Below are 20,063 nucleotides of genomic sequence, written 5' to 3'. Positions count from 1 at the left end.
ATGGTGTCTTTAAGCCATTTTTCAAAGAAATTCAGTGGGTCATTGCCCTCCATCCTCTCTGGGACCCCCACCAGTCGCAAATTACTTCTGCGGGAGCGATTTTCCAAATCATCCACCTTGTTTAGCAGTGTGGAGATATTTTGCGTGGCCTTCCCAGCTCTCGTGACATTGGTGGTAATTTATCCTCTGTTGTACTCACTCTTTCCTCCAACTCCCCCATTCTGACAGTCACCCCTTGCAGCTCACGTTTAATACAGGCCATATCTGAGGTGACAGTTCCCATCTGGCTGCTTAGAGTGGCCAATGTGGTATTGCAAGAGTTAATTGCTGCCAGAATGTCTCTCAGTATGGCCTCAGTGAAAACAGGTGTTGTTTGCTCCACATCTCCCCCTCCTCCCTCTGCCAGCACAGGCCTGTGTGTCTGCATACCTTGTGCTGCTGAACATGCAAGGCCCAGGGTACTCACAGTCTCACTGTCGGGTATGTTTTCTCCCTGCTCCAGGGCCCGTTCAGCGCTGCCATCGGGTGCCTCGTTGCAGGTAGGCTCTGTGCCAGGGGCCACTCTGGCAAACCGCTCCAACCTGCTTGCTACTCCCACTGCTCCAGCTCGGGATGGTGTGGATGCCGGCGGCGCCATATTGGATTCTTCAGAGGCACGCTCCTGCGCGTCTCTGTCCCTTTTATTGCTGCTGCGGGTCGGCATATCCTGGCTGTGCTCGCTTCCCTGGGTGTTATAAGTTGTGTTGCAGCCCTCCAGGGTCGGTAGTGCCTGTCAGCAAGGCCGGTGTGCAGGATAATTCAGGATCCAGGCAGGAGCTCACCCACGCTGCTTCCTCTCTACATGAGGTCCAGGCCACGCCCCAGGTTTCTTGGTTTTGGTTTGTGGCATGGAAGTACTCTTCCCGCCAGTAGCTTCCTTAATAATTTCATCCAGCTGTTCTCCGAACAGCCGGGACCCAGCAAAAGGGAGCCCCGCAAGGTACTTCTTAGAAGAAGCATCTGCCTTCCACTCTCAAAGCCACAAGATCCTGCGGATAGCGAGGGAATTAGCCGAAGCAACCGCAGTGCGGTGAGAAGCCTCCAGCATAGTAGACATGGCATAGTATGAAAAAGCCGAAGCTTGGGAAGTTAAGGCAACCATCTCAGGCATAGATTCCTTAGTGAGGGAATGCATCTCCTCTAGAGAAGCAGAGATGGCTTTGACAGCCCACACTGCTGCAAAAGTCGGGGCGAACGAGGCCCCTGCCGCCTCATATACGGACTTGGCCAGAAGGTCAACCTGGCGGTCAGTGGAATCCTTAAGCGAGGTGCCATCAGCCACTGATATAACGGTCCGGGCTGAGAGTCTAGACACCGGGGGGTCTACCTTTGGCGAATGAGCCCACTCCTTGACCACCTCAGGTGGAAAGGGAAAACGGTCATCAGAACCACGCTTAGGGAAGCGTTTGTCAGGACAGGCCCTGGGATTGGTCACAGCGGCCTGAAAACTGGAGTGTCCTCTTAGGCGAGGTAAACTGGTGCTTTTCTGCCAGAGAGGGTTGCTCCTCTGATACTGGCGGATTGAGATCCAGTACAGAATTAATGGACGCAATCAAATCACTAACATCTGAGTCACTTTCGGACAGACCAATGGGGCACATGGAGGCAGTCTCCGAGCCCCCAGTAAAGGCATCCTCCTCATCCTGCGAGTCAGCTTCTGAAACCGAGCCGCGGGACGAAGGAGAGGGAGCCCTGCGTCTCTTTTTAGAAGGACGGGGCCTGGGACCAGATGATGAATCCTCTGTGAGCTCCGGTCCTGAGAGAGACCTAGCAGCAGAGGCACCCTGTGAAGGGGGCTGATGCATGCTCAGCAAAGTCCTGGACAGATGTCCCATGGAGTCAGCAAAAGACTGGGAGATAGACCTGGTTAAGGATTCTACCCAAGCCGGGGGTTCAGCCACAGGAGCCGGAGCAGCCTGAGAGACCCCTGGGGGTGCGATTTCAGGCTGAGGCAACGTCAGGTTAGAGCAGGCATCACAATGTGGATAGGTGCTCGGTTCCGGCAGTAGGAGCTTACATGCAGTGCATACTGAATACAGCTTTGGAGCCTTGCTCCTCGTGTGAGACATGCTGCTGGAGTGAGGGCTCTGCCAGAATGACCCCCAGAGAGTATATACAGAAGGTCCACAACCAGAGGTTGTGGCTTACCAGACCGCTGGAGCGGTTTGTGTGCCCTCCAGATCCCGAAGCCCGGACTCCCAAGCACCAAACTGGTTAGATCTGGTTCTCCAGGGGGTGTATAAGCTCAGAGGGAGGAGCTACACTTTTGAGTGTAGTACTTTGTGTGTCCTCCGGAGGTAGAAGCTATACACCCAATGTCTGGGTCTCCCATAGGAACGATAAAGAAAAGCAATTTTGCTATTGTGTTTCATTACAAATGTTGGTAAGATATTTTTTGCTCTTTTTTGTTACTTGAAAGTACAGTTACCCTTTAACACAAAGTTTGTAGTTACTGTACATTCTACATAATTAGATATTTGAGGGTAACCATGAGACCCCCTCTCATTATTACTTTTCATTCACTGCGATGTCTGTGTAACGTACCTGATTTCTTCTTGTATAAAACCACAGCAATGATCAATAACACAATTAACACGGCTACTCCAACAATCACCCCCACCACCACACCGGTGGTATCACCGCCGTCATCTGGAGGAAATAAAAGATGAAGATTACATATAAAACCTCCGGTATCACCAATCTTATTATTATATGACGATCTTAAATATTAACAGTCCAGTCATTCATAATACTAAACACAGAGGCAATTAAAGGCCGGGAAAGGGGGGGGGGGGCAAAGGTGCAATTATAGACCGGGCGGGGCCACTGGTGCAATTAAAGAGACTGGAGGGGCTACTGGTGCAATTAAAGAGACTGGAGGGGCCACTAGTGCAATTAAAGAGACTGGAGGGGCTACTGGTGCAATTAAAGAGACTGGAGGGGCCACTGGTGCAATTAAAGAGACTGGAGGGGCCACTGGTGCAATTAAAGAGACTGGAGGGGCCACTGGTGCAATTAAAGAGACTGGAGGGGCTACTGGTGCAATTAAAGAGACTGGAGGGGCCACTGGTGCAATTAAAGAGACTGGAGGGGCCACTGGTGCAATTAAAGAGACTGGAGGGGCCACTGGTGCAATTAAAGAGACCGGAGGGGCCACTGGTGCAATTAAAGAGACCGGAGGGGCCACTGGTGCAATTAAAGAGACCGGAGGGGCCACTGGTGCAATTAAAGAGACTGGAGGGGCTACTGGTACAATTAAAGACCAGTGGAGCCAGTGGTGCAATAAATGACTGGGGGGAGGATGGCCACTGGTGCAATTAAATAGATGAATTGGGTCTCCTAGTGCAATTAAAGACCATGGGGGGCAGTGGTGCAGTTAATGACTGGGGTGAAGGTGAGGATGAGGGGGGGTGGCCACGGATGCATAGTGTTATTTTAGCAAAAACATATCTTGTAAACTCTTTTATTCTCATTAAGACAATCACAGTGAGCCACACTGAATCCATAACTTAGGAGCTTCAGAAATAGCAGAACTCGCTGCATCTGTAGCTCCCATTTCTTTGTACGGGAGTTAGGCTAGTTTCACACTTGCGTTGAACGGTATCCGTTGCATTGCGTTGTGTGACGGATGCAACGGATGTGTTGCATATAGTGGCACAACGGATGCAACGGATGCTGCAAAACAACGCAATCCGTTTTGTGTTTTTTACCGTCGGCAGACTATTGTGAACGATCAGCTGATCGCTAACAGTAGCCGGCCGCCGGGTGATCAGCCGATCACTCACAGTAGCCGGGTGATCAGCCGATCACTCACAGTAGCCGGCCGCCGGGTGATCAGCCGATCACTCACAGTAGCCAGCAGGCGGGCGCTCAGCTGAGCGCTGTCACTTGCCGGCGCCCGGGCATGCCGGCGGCCGGTCGCTCAGCTGAACGTTCGGCCACCGCGATCCAAAATAAAGTTTGTGATTAAAAAAAAAAAAAAAAAGAGCATGCGCAGTTGTGTAAAGACAAATGCGATAACGGAATCCGTCAAATAACGCATTCTAACGGAATCCGCCACCATAGGCGTCCATTATAAAAACAACGGACGCCAAACGGATTCCTGCAGATTGCGTTTTTTTGACACTCCGCCAAGCGCAGAAAAACGTTACATGCTGCGTTCCTTCCGCTCGACGCAGCGTCAAAATAACGTCGCTGCGTCGTCAGCGGATGCAACGCAGACACTTGCGTTACAGTGCGTCGTCCATACAAGTCTATGGAGAATAGCGCAGTGCGTTAACGGACTGCGCTATTCTCCATAGCGACGGAATGCGCTGAACGCAAGTGTGAAACTAGCCTTAGAGACCCAGCACAGCTCCCGCTGCACCAGTCAGAAGTGGGTAGCTATATCCGTCTGAGACAGGAAAAAGCCTTTTTTATTCCCCAGTTAGCAGAGTTAGATTACTAAGCTGACCATTGTAATTGCTTATTCTGAGGGGTGCTTTAAACGCTGCGACATCGCTAATGATATATCGTCTGGGTCACGTCGTTAGTGATGCACATCCGGCGCTGGTAGCGACATCGCAGCATGTAACACTAATGAGCGACGATCAACGAGCGCAAAATTGTTCTAAAACGGTGATTGTTGACACGTCGCTCATTTCCTTAATATTGCTGCTGCCACCGGTACGATGTTGTTCGTCATTCCCGCGGCATCACACATCGCTGTGTGTGACACCGCGAGAGTGATGATTACCTCCTTACCTGCGTCCACCGGCAATGCGGAAGGAAGGAGGTGGGCGGGATGTTACGTCTCGCTCATCTCTGCCCCTCCGCTTCTATTGGTCGGCCCGCTCAGTGACGCCGCAGTGACGTCTAACGCACCTCCCCCTTGAGGGAGGGATTGTTTGGTGGTTACAGTGACGTCGCTGACCAGGAATGTGTGTGTGACGCTGCCGTAGCGATAATGTTCACTAAGGCAGCGAGCACCACATATCGCACATATGACGGGGGCGGGTGCTATCGCGCATATCGCTAGCAATCGCTAGCGATGTTGCAGCGTGTAAAGTACCCCTTACTCTAGCTTATGCTTTTTCTGAATGGAGCCATACAATAATACCAATCCTAATCAATCTCTGGTACCAATAACAGGGAATATGTGCTTTCTGTCACATGTCGGAGGTCTTTACTGAAGCAGTGAGATATTGTAGTGATTTTTGTAAAGTAGATATAAGTGTAAGTGACTGTGAATGTAGACATCATGAGCTGCTGAGCTCAGTGATTGGCTGCAGCGGTGATGTGTGCTGTAGTTGTGACGTCACCACTGCTGCCAATACACAGAGACTAGAGTAGCGTTGGAGCGGTAAGAGTCAGTGCTAGTCCCGGGGAGGGCGAGTGCCATCTGATCTTATCATTTATATACAGTGCAGGCCTTCAAAAAGGTGCTGCGCTTCTCAAGCTTCATTCCATTTTTAGGCATGAACAGGAATTTTTATGTTTTTTATTTTTTCTTTTAAAACAAAACATTAAGCAAAAATAAAATAACACTTTTACATTTTAGAGTTCAGGCCAAAGAAGGGAATTTTGTTTACTTACCGTAAATTCCTTTTCTTCTAGCTCTAATTGGGAGACCCAGACAATTGGGGTGTATAGGCTATGCCTCCGGAGGCCGCACAAAGTATTACACTTAAAAGTGTTAAGCCCCTCCCCTTCTGCCTATACACCCCCCGTGCTCCCACGGGCTCCTCAGTTTTGGTGCAAAAGCAAGAAGGAGGAAAAGATTATAAACTGGTGTAAAGTAGATTCAATCCGAAGGAATATCGGAGAACTGAAACCAAACAACATGAACAACATGTGTACACAAAAAAACAGGGGCGGGTGCTGGGTCTCCCAATTAGAGCTAGAAGAAAAGGAATTTACGGTAAGTAAACAAAATTCCCTTCTTTGTCGCTCTATTGGGAGACCCAGACAATTGGGATGTCCAAAAGCAATCCCTGGGTGGGTAAAATAATACCTCGTAAGAGAGCCGTAAAACGGCCTCTTCCTACAGGTGGGCAACCGCCGCCTGAAGGACTCGTCTACCTAGGCTGGCATCCGCCGAAGCATAGGTATGCACCTGATAGTGTTTCGTGAAAGTGTGCAGGCTCGACCAGGTAGCCGCCTGACACACCTGCTGACCCGTAGCCTGGTGCCTCAAAGCCCAGGACGCGCCCCCGGCTCTGGTAGAATGGGCCTAGAGCCCTGAGGGAACCGGCAGCCCGGTAAGCTTCGAGAATTGGTTCCTTGATCCACCGGGCCAGGGTTGATTTGGAAGCCTGTGACCCTTTACGCTGGCCAGCGACAAGGACAAAGAGTGCATCCGAGCGGCGCAGGGGCGCCGTACGAGAAATGTAGAGCCTGAGTGCTCTCACCAGATCTAACCAGTGCAAATCCTTTTCACATTGGTGAACTGGATGATGACAAAAAGAGGGTAAGGAGATATCCTGATTGAGATGAAAGGGGGGTACCACCCTTGGGAGAAATTCCAGAACCGGACGCAGAACCACCTTGTCCTGGTGAACACCAGGAAAGGGGCTTTGCACGACAACATTGCTAGCTCAGACACTCTCCGAAGTGAAGTGACTGGTACTAGGAAAATCACTTTCTGCGAAAGGCGTGAGAAAGAAATATCCCTTATTGGATCGAATGGTGGTTTCTGAAGAACCATCAGCACCCCGTTCAGATCCCAGGGTTCTAACGGCCGCTTGTAAGGATGAACGATGTGACAACCCCCTGCAGGAACGTGCGTACCTGTGGAAGTCTGGCTAGGCGCTACTGGAAAAAACACAGAGAGCGCTGAGACTTGTCCCTTAAGGGAGCCGAGCGACAAACCCTTTTCCAGTCCAGATTGAAGGAAGGACAGAAAAATGGGCAAGGCAAAAGGCCAGGGAGAAAAACCAATTGTCAAACTGGTTAAACGCTTTTTTGGAAGCAGAATCTGCCTTCCAGTTCCGTAGCCACAAGGCCCTGCAGAGTACCACCGAATTGGCGGAAGCAACCGCCATACGGCTCGCAGAGTCCAGGACAGCATTAATAGCGTAAGACGCAAATGCCGACGTCTGTGTGGCTGCGTCAATTTGCGCTTGACCTGCTGAGATAGCTTGTAGCACCCATACGGCTGCAAATGCTTGTAAAAGAAGCGCTGATAGCTTCATAGATGGATTTCAACCAGAGCTCCATCTGCCTGTGAGTGGCATCTTTGATTGATAGACGCTATAAGATCGTTCACTATGGCGTCCCCGTCAGGCGTATCAAGATTGAGAGCGGCCTCAGGATCAGAATCCTGATCAGCTGTCTCCGCTTCATCATCCAGGGATTCCCCCCGCTGAGACCCTGACCAATATGAAGATGTCGAGGGAATTTCCCAGCGAGCTCGCTTAGACGGTCAGGGGCTGGGGTCTGTATCAGAGACCTCACTCTGGGATCTATGAGACACCCCGGGGAGACCTCTGGTCCAACTGAGGTGGGCCAGGGAGCAATGATTCAACAGTGCCCCTGTGCTGAGATACCGGTCTGGATTGCTCAGTGGATCCTGCCGGCAGAGGGGTCGTACATGCGGCGCAGGCAGCATAGTAAGCCTGTGGTTTGGCGCTCCTGCCTTTTATGGGCGCCATGCTGTTGACTTCCCTGAGCAACACAATATATATACAGAATCAACTGTGCACCATACAGTGTAAAGCATATCTTATAAACATATGATTTAAAATTACACTCCTGCACAAATGTGGCTAGCACCACAGATGCTGCATACCCCCCGCATAAAGCGGTTGTGAGGCCACCAGGGTCCCTGCCTGGGTCTGTCAGAATTTGTCCCCCTCTGCAGCATTCAAGGAGCTGACAGGAATGGCTGCCGGCTTCTGAGGAGAGGACAGTGAGGGGGGTGGAGTATGCAAAGCATGCTCCAGCCCTCAGTGCTGCTCATCCTGTGCAGCGTCCCGCCCTTCCCCTGCTTGTCAGGGCTGTGGGCGGGAGGAAGAAAGACTAGGCCGCAAAAGCCGGGGACTCGAGTAATAAACGCGGCCGCCGTAAAAGCGCGGCCGCGCGGAAGTCCCCGGCGCACTACAAGTCCCAGCCGCGCCTCAGTGTCAAAACATGGCGGCGGCGGTCAGCGCGGTAGTCTCCCTACATAAACACACTCAGCGATGCTGAGTGTGTAATGGCACGGCTGCCGGCGTCCTGAGAGAGGAGGAAGCCGTGGGTGTGACCCTTAGAAAGTGCGGGAACTGGTGCCTCACAGTGCAGTGAGGGGAGTGGAGTATGCAAAGCATGCTCCAGCCCTCACTGCAGCTCGTCTGTAAAGCGTCCCGCCCTTCCCCTGCCTGTCAGGGCTGTGGGCGGGAGGAGGAAACACTAGGCCGTACAAGCCGGGGACTCAAGTAATGAGCGCGGCTGCCATAAAAGCGCGGCCGCGCGGAAGTCCCCGGCGCACTACAAGTCCCAGCCGCGCCTCAGTGTTAAAAACATGGCGGCGGCGGTTAGTACGGTAGTCCCCCTACATAAACACACTCAGCGACGCTGAGTGTGTAATGGCACATTAACCCGGTCAGCGCCGCGGTCCCCGGTGCACTAGCACACCCAGCAATGCTGGAGTGTTGCTGTGCGCGGTCCCCACAGGGACACAGAGTACCTTCAAGTAGCAGGGCCATGTCCCTGAACGATACCCGGCTCCTATCCAGCAGAGTCTTAGGAGCTGTGGATGGAGCACGGTCTCAGTGCCTGGAGACCGGTAAGATCCCACTTCACCCAGAGCCCTGAGGGGGATGGGGAAGGAAAGCAGCATGTGGGCTCCAGCCTCCGTACCCGCAATGGATACCTCAACCTTACAACACCGCCGACAAGAGTGGGGTGAGAAGGGAGCATGCTGGGGGCCCTATATGGGCCCACTTTTCTTCCATCCGACATGGTCAGCAGCTGCTGCTGACCCATCTATGGAGCTGTGCGTGCGTGTCTGACCTCCTTCGCACAAAGCAAAAAACTGAGGAGCCCGTGGGAGCACGGGGGGTGTATAGGCAGAAGGGGAGGGGCTTAACACTTTTAAGTGTAATACTTTGTGCGGCCTCCGGAGGCATAGCCTATACACCCCAATTGTCTGGGTCTCCCAATAGAGCGACAAAGAAACTGTGCATATTGTTCAGTCAGCAGAACGTGAAATGAGAGCAATTAATAGTGAAGCTCACCGTTATACAAGAGCCGGATGTCTTGTTTTATGGGTTCCGGGAGGGATTCGTGCAGGACTCTACATGACAAGGATTTGGGTTTCTCCGTGGACGGTAATGTCAAGGTGCAATTCATGGAGAAAGTGCCATCATTATTCTTATCAGAACGGGATAAGCCGCAGACGTTCACAACCGTCCCATCCTTTACCAACTCCACCGTGATCTTTCCTGGGTAAAATCTGGTCACCGAGCACGAGATCTGGTCCTGCTCATGGCCTATATTAACTTTCTCAACACTCGAGATAGACGGACGAGCTGTGGAGGACAAAAATAAGTATGGAGTGAAATGACCACAACCTTGTAAATGCCGTAATCAGTAATATAGAAAGATGTCTTCTAGTACATCGCCATCGTAGTGAGGGGCGCATCACTACTTTACGTACTTTTGTGATAAAACTTACCATAAAGTTTAAGATCAATCTCCTTGTGAACGGTGTCAGGAGAGTAGACTACTGTGCACCTATAAGTCCCAATGTCGCTGACAGAGGCATTTCTCACGTACAAGTCAGCCACGCCATTTTCAGGGCCGGGGTTCTTCATATATTTGTTTGGGAGGTTTTGGGCTCCTTTGTTGTCGAACTTCACGATCGCAGATCCCTGAAATTCCCACACAATGGCAAGATACTGGAGGTTTATTGTAGTTTTTTCCACCTCGAAGGTGCAAGGTATCGTGACATCATTTCCCAGCTCGACAGTTTCAGAAGGAGGAGCGGAGACTATCAAGGCGGATTCAGCGGAAGGAAAGACTGAAAAACAGACAGCGTTATGGAGGCGTTACAAACTGCAGAGTTGTTCCTTTTACCACCCAACCAGGCCTACTCAAAGGGAGTCCATCTCCTCCAAGATTAAACATTTTATACATCATAAAGGGGAAGCCAGATGGGAGTGTGACAACTATAGGACCACCTGGGCTCTGTCAGTGTCAGTGTGCACACATAGACTCAGAAGAGCGGAAGACCCAAACATGCAAAATGAGGGGGTGTAATGGTGCACTAAACCCTTCACCATACTAAGGGTACACTGAAGCTCCCTCATTTCCATGCGGATAATTTTCTCAGGCACACTACCAGTGACAGACACGGGGTTACGATCATTTTTATATGGGCAAAGTCCTCTATAGCACAATATAAAATGTATAATACTGATTTTGGGTGTGACAGACTCCCTTCACATCTGGATGAGGGTTCAATTTTCAAATAACCATTTATGTATGATAACTTATATCCTAACATAACCATGAAGAAATGGCCATATCCGGCTGTCCAATGGCAGAGCGTACGCCATCACTGAATTACCTCCCACCCACTGTGAATGGGGAATAAAGAGCAAATAGATAAACCTTATTAAATTGTGGAGTCCCGAAATCCCATCACAATCATTTTGGGAAAAGTTTATAACACCTTTTGCTTTCCTACCTCATGGGACCCTTCTCACCAAAGTCATCCACCACTTTTGAAGAAACATCTAAGGCCGGGGCCACACGGGGATTACTGCGATCCCCTAGCATGACACTCGGCTCACGCTGGCAGTACAGTAGAGCAGAGTGTCATGCGAGTGTCCCTGCGACTGAGGTCTGACCGTGCGAGCGGAGCTCAGCTGTGGGGGGCGGGCCGAATTTATCTCCCTTTCTCCTCCGTAGCCGGCTATTGCCATTCTCTCTATGGGGTGAGAGAAAAATCGCACTGCACTCGCGGTATACCGCAAGTGCAGTGCGATTTTTCTCTCACCCCATAGACTTGAATGGGTGCGAGAGAAAACGGTGCTTTACACACTGCGACGACATCGCTAACGATATATCGTCAGGGTCACGTCGTTAGTGACGCACATCCGACGCCATTAGCGTCATCGCAGCGTGTGACACCAAGGAGCAACGATCAATGATCGCAAAAACGTCAAAAATCGTTGACACGTTGCTCCTTTTCATAATATTGTTGCTGCTGCAGTTACGATGTTGTTCGTCATTCCTGCGGCACCACAAATCACTATGTGTGACATCGCAGGAACGACGAACATCTCCTACCTGCATCCACCGGAAAAGAAGGAAGGAAGGAGGCGGGCGGGATCTTCTGCCCGCTCATTTCCGCCCCTCAGCTTCTATTGGACGGCTGCCGTGTGACGTCGCTGTGATACCGCAAGAAGCGCCCCTTAGAAAGGAGGTGGTTCGCCGGCCAGAGTGACGTCGCAGGGAAGGTAAGTCAGTGTGACGGGTGTAAGCGATGTTGTGCGCCACGGGCAGTGATTTGCCCGTGTCGCACACCCGCCATGGCGGGTACGCTCGCTAGCGAGATCGCAGCGTGTAAAGTGCCCTAAAGAGTCTTGCATTGCACCTGCAGCATGCTGCGATTGTTTTCTCGTTCCGATTAGGGCTGAGAAAATAATCGATCATGTGCGTTGACACACAGGCTAAAATTGGTCCGAATGGAATGTGATGTTTTATTGCACTCCACTCGCACCGATTTTCTCGCCGTGTCACTTAGGCCTAACCGTTGGCCCACACACTACCACCGTTAGGCCAGTTTCACACATCTGGCATTTCGCCGCTTTGCCGGATCCGTAATAGTAGCAAAATCACAATGAAAGACACTTTTAATCCTTTTCCCATTTTTTCATTCCCTTCTTTCAAAAGCCACCACTGTTTTTTGGGTTTTGCTTTTACTGCAGTCATTGTGTATCAGTGCATACAAACACACATATGTAAATATATCTGTAGATAGTTATCATAGTGATGAAAAAATTACATCACAACTTTATGAAAAAACGAAAAAAAAAATTGCCTTGTGTCACCATTTTCTCACCCCCGTAGTGGCTTTACTGTCCGTTGATGGAACTACAGTTAGGTCCAGAAATATTTGGACAGTGACACAAGTTTTGTTATTTTAGCTGTTTACAAAAACATGTTCAGAAATACAATTCTATATATAATATGGGCTGAAAGTGCACACTCCCAGCTGCAATATGAGAGTTTTCACATCCAAATCGGAGAAAGGGTTTAGGAATCATAGCTCTGTAATGCATAGCCTCCTCTTTTTCAAGGGACCAAAAGTAATTGGGCAAGGGACTCTAAGGGCTGCAATTAACTCTGACGGTGTCTCCCTCGTTAACCTGTAATCAATGAAGTAGTTAAAAGGTCTGGGGTTGATTACAGGTGTGTGGTTTTGCATTTGGAAGCTGTTGCTGTGACCAGACAACATGCGGTCTAAGGAACTCTCAATTGAGGTGAAGCAGAACATCCTGAGGCTGAAAAAAAAGAAAAAATCCATCAGAGAGATAGCAGACATGCTTGGAGTAGCAAAATCAACAGTCGGGTACATTCTGAGAAAAAAGGAATTGACTGGTGAGCTTGGGAACTCAAAAAGGCCTGGGCGTCCACGGATGACAACAGTGGTGGATGATCGCCGCATACTTTCTTTGGTGAGGAAGAACCCGTTCACAACATCAACTGAAGTCCAGAACACTCTCAGTGAAGTAGGTGTATCTGTCTCTAAGTCAACAGTAAAGAGAAGACTCCATGAAAGTAAATACAAAGGGTTCACATCTAGATGCAAACCATTCATCAATTCTAAAAATAGACAGGCCAGAGTTAAATTTGCTGAAAAACACCTCATGAAGCCAGCTCAGTTCTGGAAAAGTATTCTATGGATAGATGAGACCAAGATCAACCTGTACCAGAATGATGGGAAGAAAAAAGTTTGGAGAAGAAAGGGAACGGCACATGATCCAAGGCACACCACATCCTCTGTAAAACATGGTGGAGGCAACGTGATGGCATGGGCATGCATGGCTTTCAATGGCACTGGGTCACTTGTGTTTATTGATGACATAACAGCAGACAAGAGCAGCCGGATGAATTCTGAAGTGTACCGGGATATACTTTCAGCCCAGATTCAGCCAAATGCCGCAAAGTTGATCGGACGGCGCTTCATAGTACAGATGGACAATGACCCCAAGCATACAGCCAAAGCTACCCAGGAGTTCATGAGTGCAAAAAAGTGGAACATTCTGCAATGGCCAAGTCAATCACCAGATCTTAACCCAATTGAGCATGCATTTCACTTGCTCAAATTCAGACTTAAGACGGAAAGACCCACAAACAAGCAAGACCTGAAGGCTGCGGCTGTAAAGGCCTGGCAAAGCATTAAGAAGGAGGAAACCCAGCGTTTGGTGATGTCCATGGGTTCCAGACTTAAGGCAGTGATTGCCTCCAAAGGATTCGCAACAAAATATTGAAAATAAAAATATTTTGTTTGGGTTTGGTTTATTTGTCCAATTACTTTTGACCTCCTAAAATGTGGAGTGTTTGTAAAGAAATGTGACAATTCCTACAATTTCTATCAGATATTTTTGTTCAAACCTTCAAATTAAACGTTACAATCTGCACTTGAATTCTGTTGTAGAGGTTTCATTTCAAATCCAATGTGGTGGCATGCAGAGCCCAACTCGCGAAACTTGTGTCACTGTCCAAAGATTTCTGGACCTAACTGTATATGAGGGCTGGTGTTGTGTGCATCAAGCTGCAGTTTTTATTGACACTATTTGTGCTTCATATGATGCCTAAATTGCATTGTATTGCATTTCTTTTTTTTCAGGAACAGTTTTGGCCGTAAACAGTGAGACTGGCATTTTAATATTCTGTTTTTTAAAAAAACAGAATTTTTCACATTTCATTTTAAATAACTTAATTTTGATGGAGGAACCTTTAGGCCCTGTGCACACACTGCGGTTTTTCACACAGTTTTTTTTTTTAAAAAATCCGCATCAAAGTCTGCATGCTTTTCTTGCAGTTAGCAAAGTCTGTGGGATTTTAGATTTGCTATGCACACAGTGCAGTTTTTTTCTGTGCACTTTTGGTGCAAAAAAAATCTGCAGCATGCCAATTATTGGTCAGGCTTAGGCTTTCACACTACGTTTTTTTAACATGCGTCATGAACGTTTTTTTGCTGTAAAAGCGGATCCTGCTTTTACAGCAAAAAAACGCATGCAAACGCATGTGTTATTTTGCAGGATCCTGTCACTTTAAGTTTATGGGCGGGCATTGGGAGTCATGTGATCGGGAGTCAGTGGAACTGAACGTGATAGACTGGGAGCCGGCATCTGACAGCTGCGGAGGCTCATAACCAAGGTAAACATCGGGTAACTTGCTTGGATACCCGATATTTACCTTGGTTACGAGCATCAGCAGCTGCTAGGAGCCGGGCTGCCTGCTCCCTGCACAAGTAACCAACGTAAACATCGGGTAACTAAGAGAAGCGCTTTGCTTGGTTACCCGATACTTACCTTGGTTACGAGTTTCCGCAGCTCTCAGGCGGGGGAGAGAGAGGAGAGGGAGGGGGAGAGAGACAGAGAGAGAGGGGGAGAGAGACAGAGAGAGAGGGGGAGAGAGACAGAGAGAGAGGGGGAGAGAGAGACAGAGAGAGAGGGGGAGAGAGAGACAGAGAGAGAGGGGGAGAGAGAGACAGAGAGAGAGGGGGAGAGAGAGACAGAGAGAGAGAGAGGGAGGGGGAGAGAGACAGGGAGAGAGAGACAGAGAGAGAGGGGGAAAGAGACAGAGAGAGGGGGAGAGAGAGAGGGAGGGGGAGAGAGAGGGGGAGAGAGACAGAGAGAGAGGGGGAGAGAGACAGAGAGAGAGAAGAGGGAGGGGGAGAGAGACAGGGAGAGAGAGACAGAGAGAGAGGGGGAAAGAGACAGAGAGAGGAGGAGAGAGAGAGGGAGGAGAGAGAGGGAGGAGAGAGGGAGGAGAGAGAGAGGGAGGGGGAGAGAGGGAGGGGGAGAGAGGGAGGGGAAGAGAGGGAGGGGGAGAGAGGGAGGGGGAGAGAGGGAGGGGGAGAGAGAGAGAGAGAGAGAGGGGGAGAGAGAGAGGGGGAGAGAGAGAGAGAGGGAGAGAGAGAGAGAGAGAGAGGGAGGGGGAGAGAGAGAGGGAGGGGGAGAGAGAGAGGGAGGGGGGGGAGAGAGAGAGAGAGAGAGAGAGAGACATAGAGGGAGGGGGAGAGAGAGGGAGGGGGAGAGAGGGATAGAGGGAGGGGGAGGGAGAGGGAGGGGGAGAGAGGGAGGGGGAGAGAGAGACTGATCACGTGAGGCTGGTTTCTGGGCATGTTCAGTAGAGCAAGCAGGATCCAGTCTATCAGCATGCCAGCATTCACATGCGTTTGCATGCAGTATAGTGAGGATCCAGCAATTTGCAGTATTTGGACACAGCTAAAAAACGCTACAAGTAGCGTATCGTCACTATAACGCACGCAAACGCACGTGAACGCATGTTGAAGCGAGTCCATTGCAAATGCATTGAAATGAAAACGCATTTGCACTGGATCCGTTTTTGAGTTAAAAAAACGTTCAGGACACATGTTAAAAAAACGTAGTGTGAAAGCCGCCTAAGCAGCATTTTTTCACCCCTTGTAAACGCACACGTTCTGCGTCCCCAGCAAAGTCTATGAGAATTTAGCAAAATCCATGCGCACGTTGTGTTTTAAAACGCAGCGTTTTGGATGCCAAATTTTTTACAAAATCCATGCGTTTTAGAAAGCAACATGTCACTTATTTTGTGCGTTGTGGATGCTTTTCCCAGTCTGTCTATGGCAGAGCAAGCATCCAGAACGCATGAATTCGGCATCCATTCTGCATTCAAAATACACCCAAAAGAAGGGAATTTTGTTACTTACCGTAAATTCCTTTTCTTCTAGCTCTTATTGGGAGACCCAGACGATTGGGTGTATAGCTACTGCCTCCGGAGGCCACACAAAGCAATTACACTAAAAAGTGTAAGGCCCCTCCCCTTCTGGCTATACACCCCCAGTGGGATCACTGGCTCACCAGTTTTAGTGCAAAAGCAAGAAGGAGGAAAGCCAATAACTGGTTTAAAACAAATTCTCTCCGAGTAACATCGGAGAACTGAAAACCGTTCAACATGAACAACATGTGTACCCGCAAACAAACCAAAAAATCCCGAAGGACAACAGGGCGGGTGCTGGGTCTCCCAATAAGAGCTAGAAGAAAAGGAATTTACGGTAAGTAACAAAATTCCCTTCTTCTTCAGCGCTCTATTGGGAGACCCAGACGATTGGGACGTCCAAAAGCTGTCCCTGGGTGGGTAAAGAAATACCTCATGTTAGAGCTGCAAGACAGCCCTCCCCTACGGGGAGGCAACTGCCGCCTGCAGGACTCTTCTACCTAGGCTGGCGTCCGCCGAAGCATAGATATGCACCTGATAATGTTTGGTGAAAGTGTGCAGACTCGACCAGGTAGCTGCCTGGCACACCTGTTGAGCCGTAGCCTGGTGTCGTAATGCCCAGGATGCACCCACGGCTCTGGTAGAATGGGCCTTCAGCCCTGATGGAACCGGAAGCCCAGCAGAACGGTAGGCTTCAAGAATTGGTTCTTTGATCCATCGAGCCAGGGTGGCCTTAGAAGCCTGCGACCCTTTGCGCTTACCAGCGACAAGGACAAAGAGTGCATCCGAACGGCGCAAGGGCGCCGTGCGGGAAATGTAGATTCTGAGTGCTCTCACCAGATCTAACAAATGTAAATCTTTCTCATACCGATGAACTGCATGAGGACAAAACGAAGGCAAAGAGATATCCTGATTAAGATGAAAAGAGGATACCACCTTCGGGAGAAACTCCTGAATGGGGCGCAGCACAACCTTGTCCTGGTGGAAGACCAGGAAGGGAGCTTTGGATGATAGTGCTGCCAGCTCAGACACTCTCCGAAGAGATGTGATCGCTACCAGAAAAGCCACTTTCTGTGATAGTCTAGAAAGTGAAACCTCCCTCAGAGGCTCGAAGGGCGGCTTCTGGAGGGCAACTAGTACCCTGTTCAGATCCCATGGATCTAACGGCCGCTTGTACGGGGGTACGATATGGCAAACCCCCTGTAGGAACGTGCGCACCTTAGGAAGGCGTGCCAAACGCCTCTGAAAAAAGACGGATAGCGCCGAGACCTGACCTTTAAGGGAGCCGAGCGACAAACCTTTTTCTAACCCAGATTGCAGGAAAGAAAGAAAGGTAGGCAATGCAAATGGCCAGGGAGACACTCCCTGAGCAGAGGACCAGGATAAGAATATCCTCCACGTTCTGTGGTAGATCTTAGCGGACGTGGGCTTCCTAGCCTGTCTCATGGTGGCAACGACCCCTTGGGACAATCCTGAAGACGCTAGGATCCAGGACTCAATGGCCACACAGTCAGGTTCAGGGCCGCAGAATTCCGATGGAAAAACGGCCCTTGGGACAGTAAGTCTGGTCGGTCTGGGAGTGCCCACGGTTGGCCGCCCTTGAGCTGCCACAGATCCGGATACCACGCTCTCCTCGGCCAGTCTGGGGCGACAAGTATGACGCGGCTGCAATCGGATCTGATCTTGCGTAGCACTCTGGGCAAGAGTGCCAGAGGTGGAAACACATAAGGGAGCCGGAACTGCGACCAATCTTGCACTAGGGCGTCTGCCGCCAGCGCTCTTTGATCGCGAGACCGTGCCATGAAGGTTGGGACCTTGTTGTTGTGCCGTGACGCCATTAGGTCGACGTCCGGCACCCCCCAGCGGCGACAGATTTCCTGAAACACGTCTGGGTGAAGGGACCATTCCCCTGCGTCCATGCCCTGGCGACTGAGGAAGTCTGCTTCCCAGTTTTCTACGCCGGGGATGTGAACTGCGGATATGGTGGAGGCTGTGGCTTCCACCCACATCAGAATCCGCCGGACTTCCTGGAAGGCTTGCCGACTGCGTGTCCCCCCTTGGTGGTTGATGTATGCCACCGCTGTGGAGTTGTCCGACTGAATTCGGATCTGCTTTCCTTCCAGCCACTGCTGGAAGGCTAGTAGGGCAAGATACACTGCTCTGATTTCCAGAACATTGATCTGAAGGGTGGACTCCTGCCGAGTCCACGTACCCTGAGCCCTGTGGTGGAGAAAGACTGCTCCCCACCCTGACAGACTCGCGTCTGTCGTGACCACCGCCCAAGACGGTGGTAGGAAGGATCTTCCCTGTGATAATGAGGTGGGAAGAAGCCACCACTGCAGGGAGTCTTTGGCCGTCTGGGAAAGGGAGACTTTCCTGTCCAGAGATGTTGACTTCCCGTCCCATTGGCGGAGAATGTCCCATTGAAGTGGACGCAGATGAAACTGCGCAAACGGAACCGCCTCTATTGCCGCCACCATCTTCCCGAGGAAGTGCATGAGGCGTCTTAAGGAGTGCGACTGACTTTGAAGGAGAGCCTGCACCCCAGTCTGTAGAGACCGCTGCTTGTCCAGCGGAAGCTTCACTATCGCTGAGAGAGTATGAAACTCCATGCCAAGATACGTTAGTGATTGGGTCGGTGACAGATTTGACTTTGGGAAGTTGATGATCCACCCGAACGCCTGGAGAGTCTCCAGTGCAACATTCAGGCTGAGTTGGCATGCCTCTTGAGAGGGTGCCTTGACCAGTAGATCGTCCAAGTAAGGGATCACAGAGTGTCCGTGAGAGTGCAAGACTGCTACCACTGCCGCCATGATCTTGGTGAACACCCGAGGGGCTGTCGCCAGACCAAATGGCAGAGCTACGAACTGAAGATGGTCGTCTCCTATCACGAAGCGTAGAAAGCGTTGGTGCTCTGTAGCAATCGGCACGTGGAGATAAGCATCTTTGATGTCTATTGATGCTAGGAAATCTCCTTGAGACATGGAGGCAATGACTGAGCGGAGGGATTCCATCCGGAACCGCCTGGCGTTCACATGCTTGTTGAGCAGTTTTAGGTCCAGAACAGGACGGAAGGAGCCGTCCTTTTTTGGAACCACAAAGAGATTGGAGTAAAATCCTCGCCCCCGTTCCTGAGGGGGGACAGGGATCACGACTCCTTCTGCTCTTAGAGAGTCCACCGCCTGCCGCAGGGCATCTGCTCGGTTGGGGTGTGGGGAGGTTCTGAAGAACCGAAGTGGAGGCCGAGAACTGAACTCGATTCTGTACCCGCGAGACAAAATGTCTGTTACCCACCGGTCTTTGACCTGTGACAGCCAAATGTCGCAAAAGCGGGAGAGCCTGCCACCGACCGAGGATGCGGAGGGAGGAGGCCGAAAGTCATGAGGTAGCCGCTTTGGAAGCGGTTCCTCCATTTGCTTTCCTGGGGCGTGAGTGAGCCCGCCAGGAATCTGAGCTCCCTTGTTCTTTCTGAGTCCTTTTGGACGAGGAGAATTGGGCCTTGCCCGAGCCTCGAAAGGACCGAAACCTCGACTGCCACTTTTTCTGTTGAGGTTTACTTGCTCTGGGCTGTGGTAAGGAAGAGTCCTTACCCTTGGACTGTTTTATGATTTCAGCCAATGGCTCACCAAACAGTCTGTCTCTAGATAATGGCAAGCTGGTTAAGCATTTTTTGGAACCAGCATCTGCTTTCCAGTCCTTTAACCACAAGGCTCTGCGCAAAACCACAGAATTGGCGGACGCCATAGCGGTACGGCTCGTAGATTCTAGGACAGCATTGATAGCATAGGTCGCAAACGCAGACATTTGCGAAGTTAGGGACGCCACTTGCGGCACTGCTGGATGTATGATAGCATCCACCTGTGCTAAACCAGCTGAAATAGCTTGGAGTGCCCACACGGCCGCGAATGCTGGAGCAAACGACGCGCCGATAGCTTCATAGACAGATTTCAACCAAAGGTCCATCTGTCTGTCGTTGGCATCTTTAAGTGAAGCGCCATCCTCTACTGCGACTATGGATCTAGCCGCAAGCTTGGAAATTGGGGGATCCACCTTTGGACACTGGGTCCAGCGTTTGGCCACCTCAGAGGGAAAAGGATAACGGGTATCCTTAGAACGTTTAGAGAAAC

General features: G+C 50.5%; 1 protein-coding gene across 2 annotated transcripts in view; it reads right to left on the bottom strand.

Annotated features, from left to right (window-relative positions):
* The window catches only part of LOC142245628 (uncharacterized), a 124,675-nt gene that overhangs the window by 91,397 nt on the left and 13,215 nt on the right, over positions 1 to 20,063 (bottom strand). For both annotated transcript variants that reach the window (XM_075318518.1, XM_075318517.1), the window contains 3 exons: positions 9,674 to 10,018; positions 9,234 to 9,527; positions 2,584 to 2,688 (listed from right to left, as the gene is read on the bottom strand). In XM_075318518.1, coding sequence (XP_075174633.1) covers positions 2,584 to 2,688; positions 9,234 to 9,527; positions 9,674 to 10,018 — 744 coding nt within the window. The remainder of the gene's footprint in view (positions 1 to 2,583; positions 2,689 to 9,233; positions 9,528 to 9,673; positions 10,019 to 20,063) is intronic.

The sequence above is a fragment of the Anomaloglossus baeobatrachus genome, chromosome 7, assembly GCF_048569485.1.
Source record: "Anomaloglossus baeobatrachus isolate aAnoBae1 chromosome 7, aAnoBae1.hap1, whole genome shotgun sequence".
Classification (NCBI taxonomy): domain Eukaryota; kingdom Metazoa; phylum Chordata; class Amphibia; order Anura; family Aromobatidae; genus Anomaloglossus; species Anomaloglossus baeobatrachus.
Note: the sequence above shows the minus strand (reverse complement) of the source record. Positions and strands in the feature narration are given on the sequence as shown.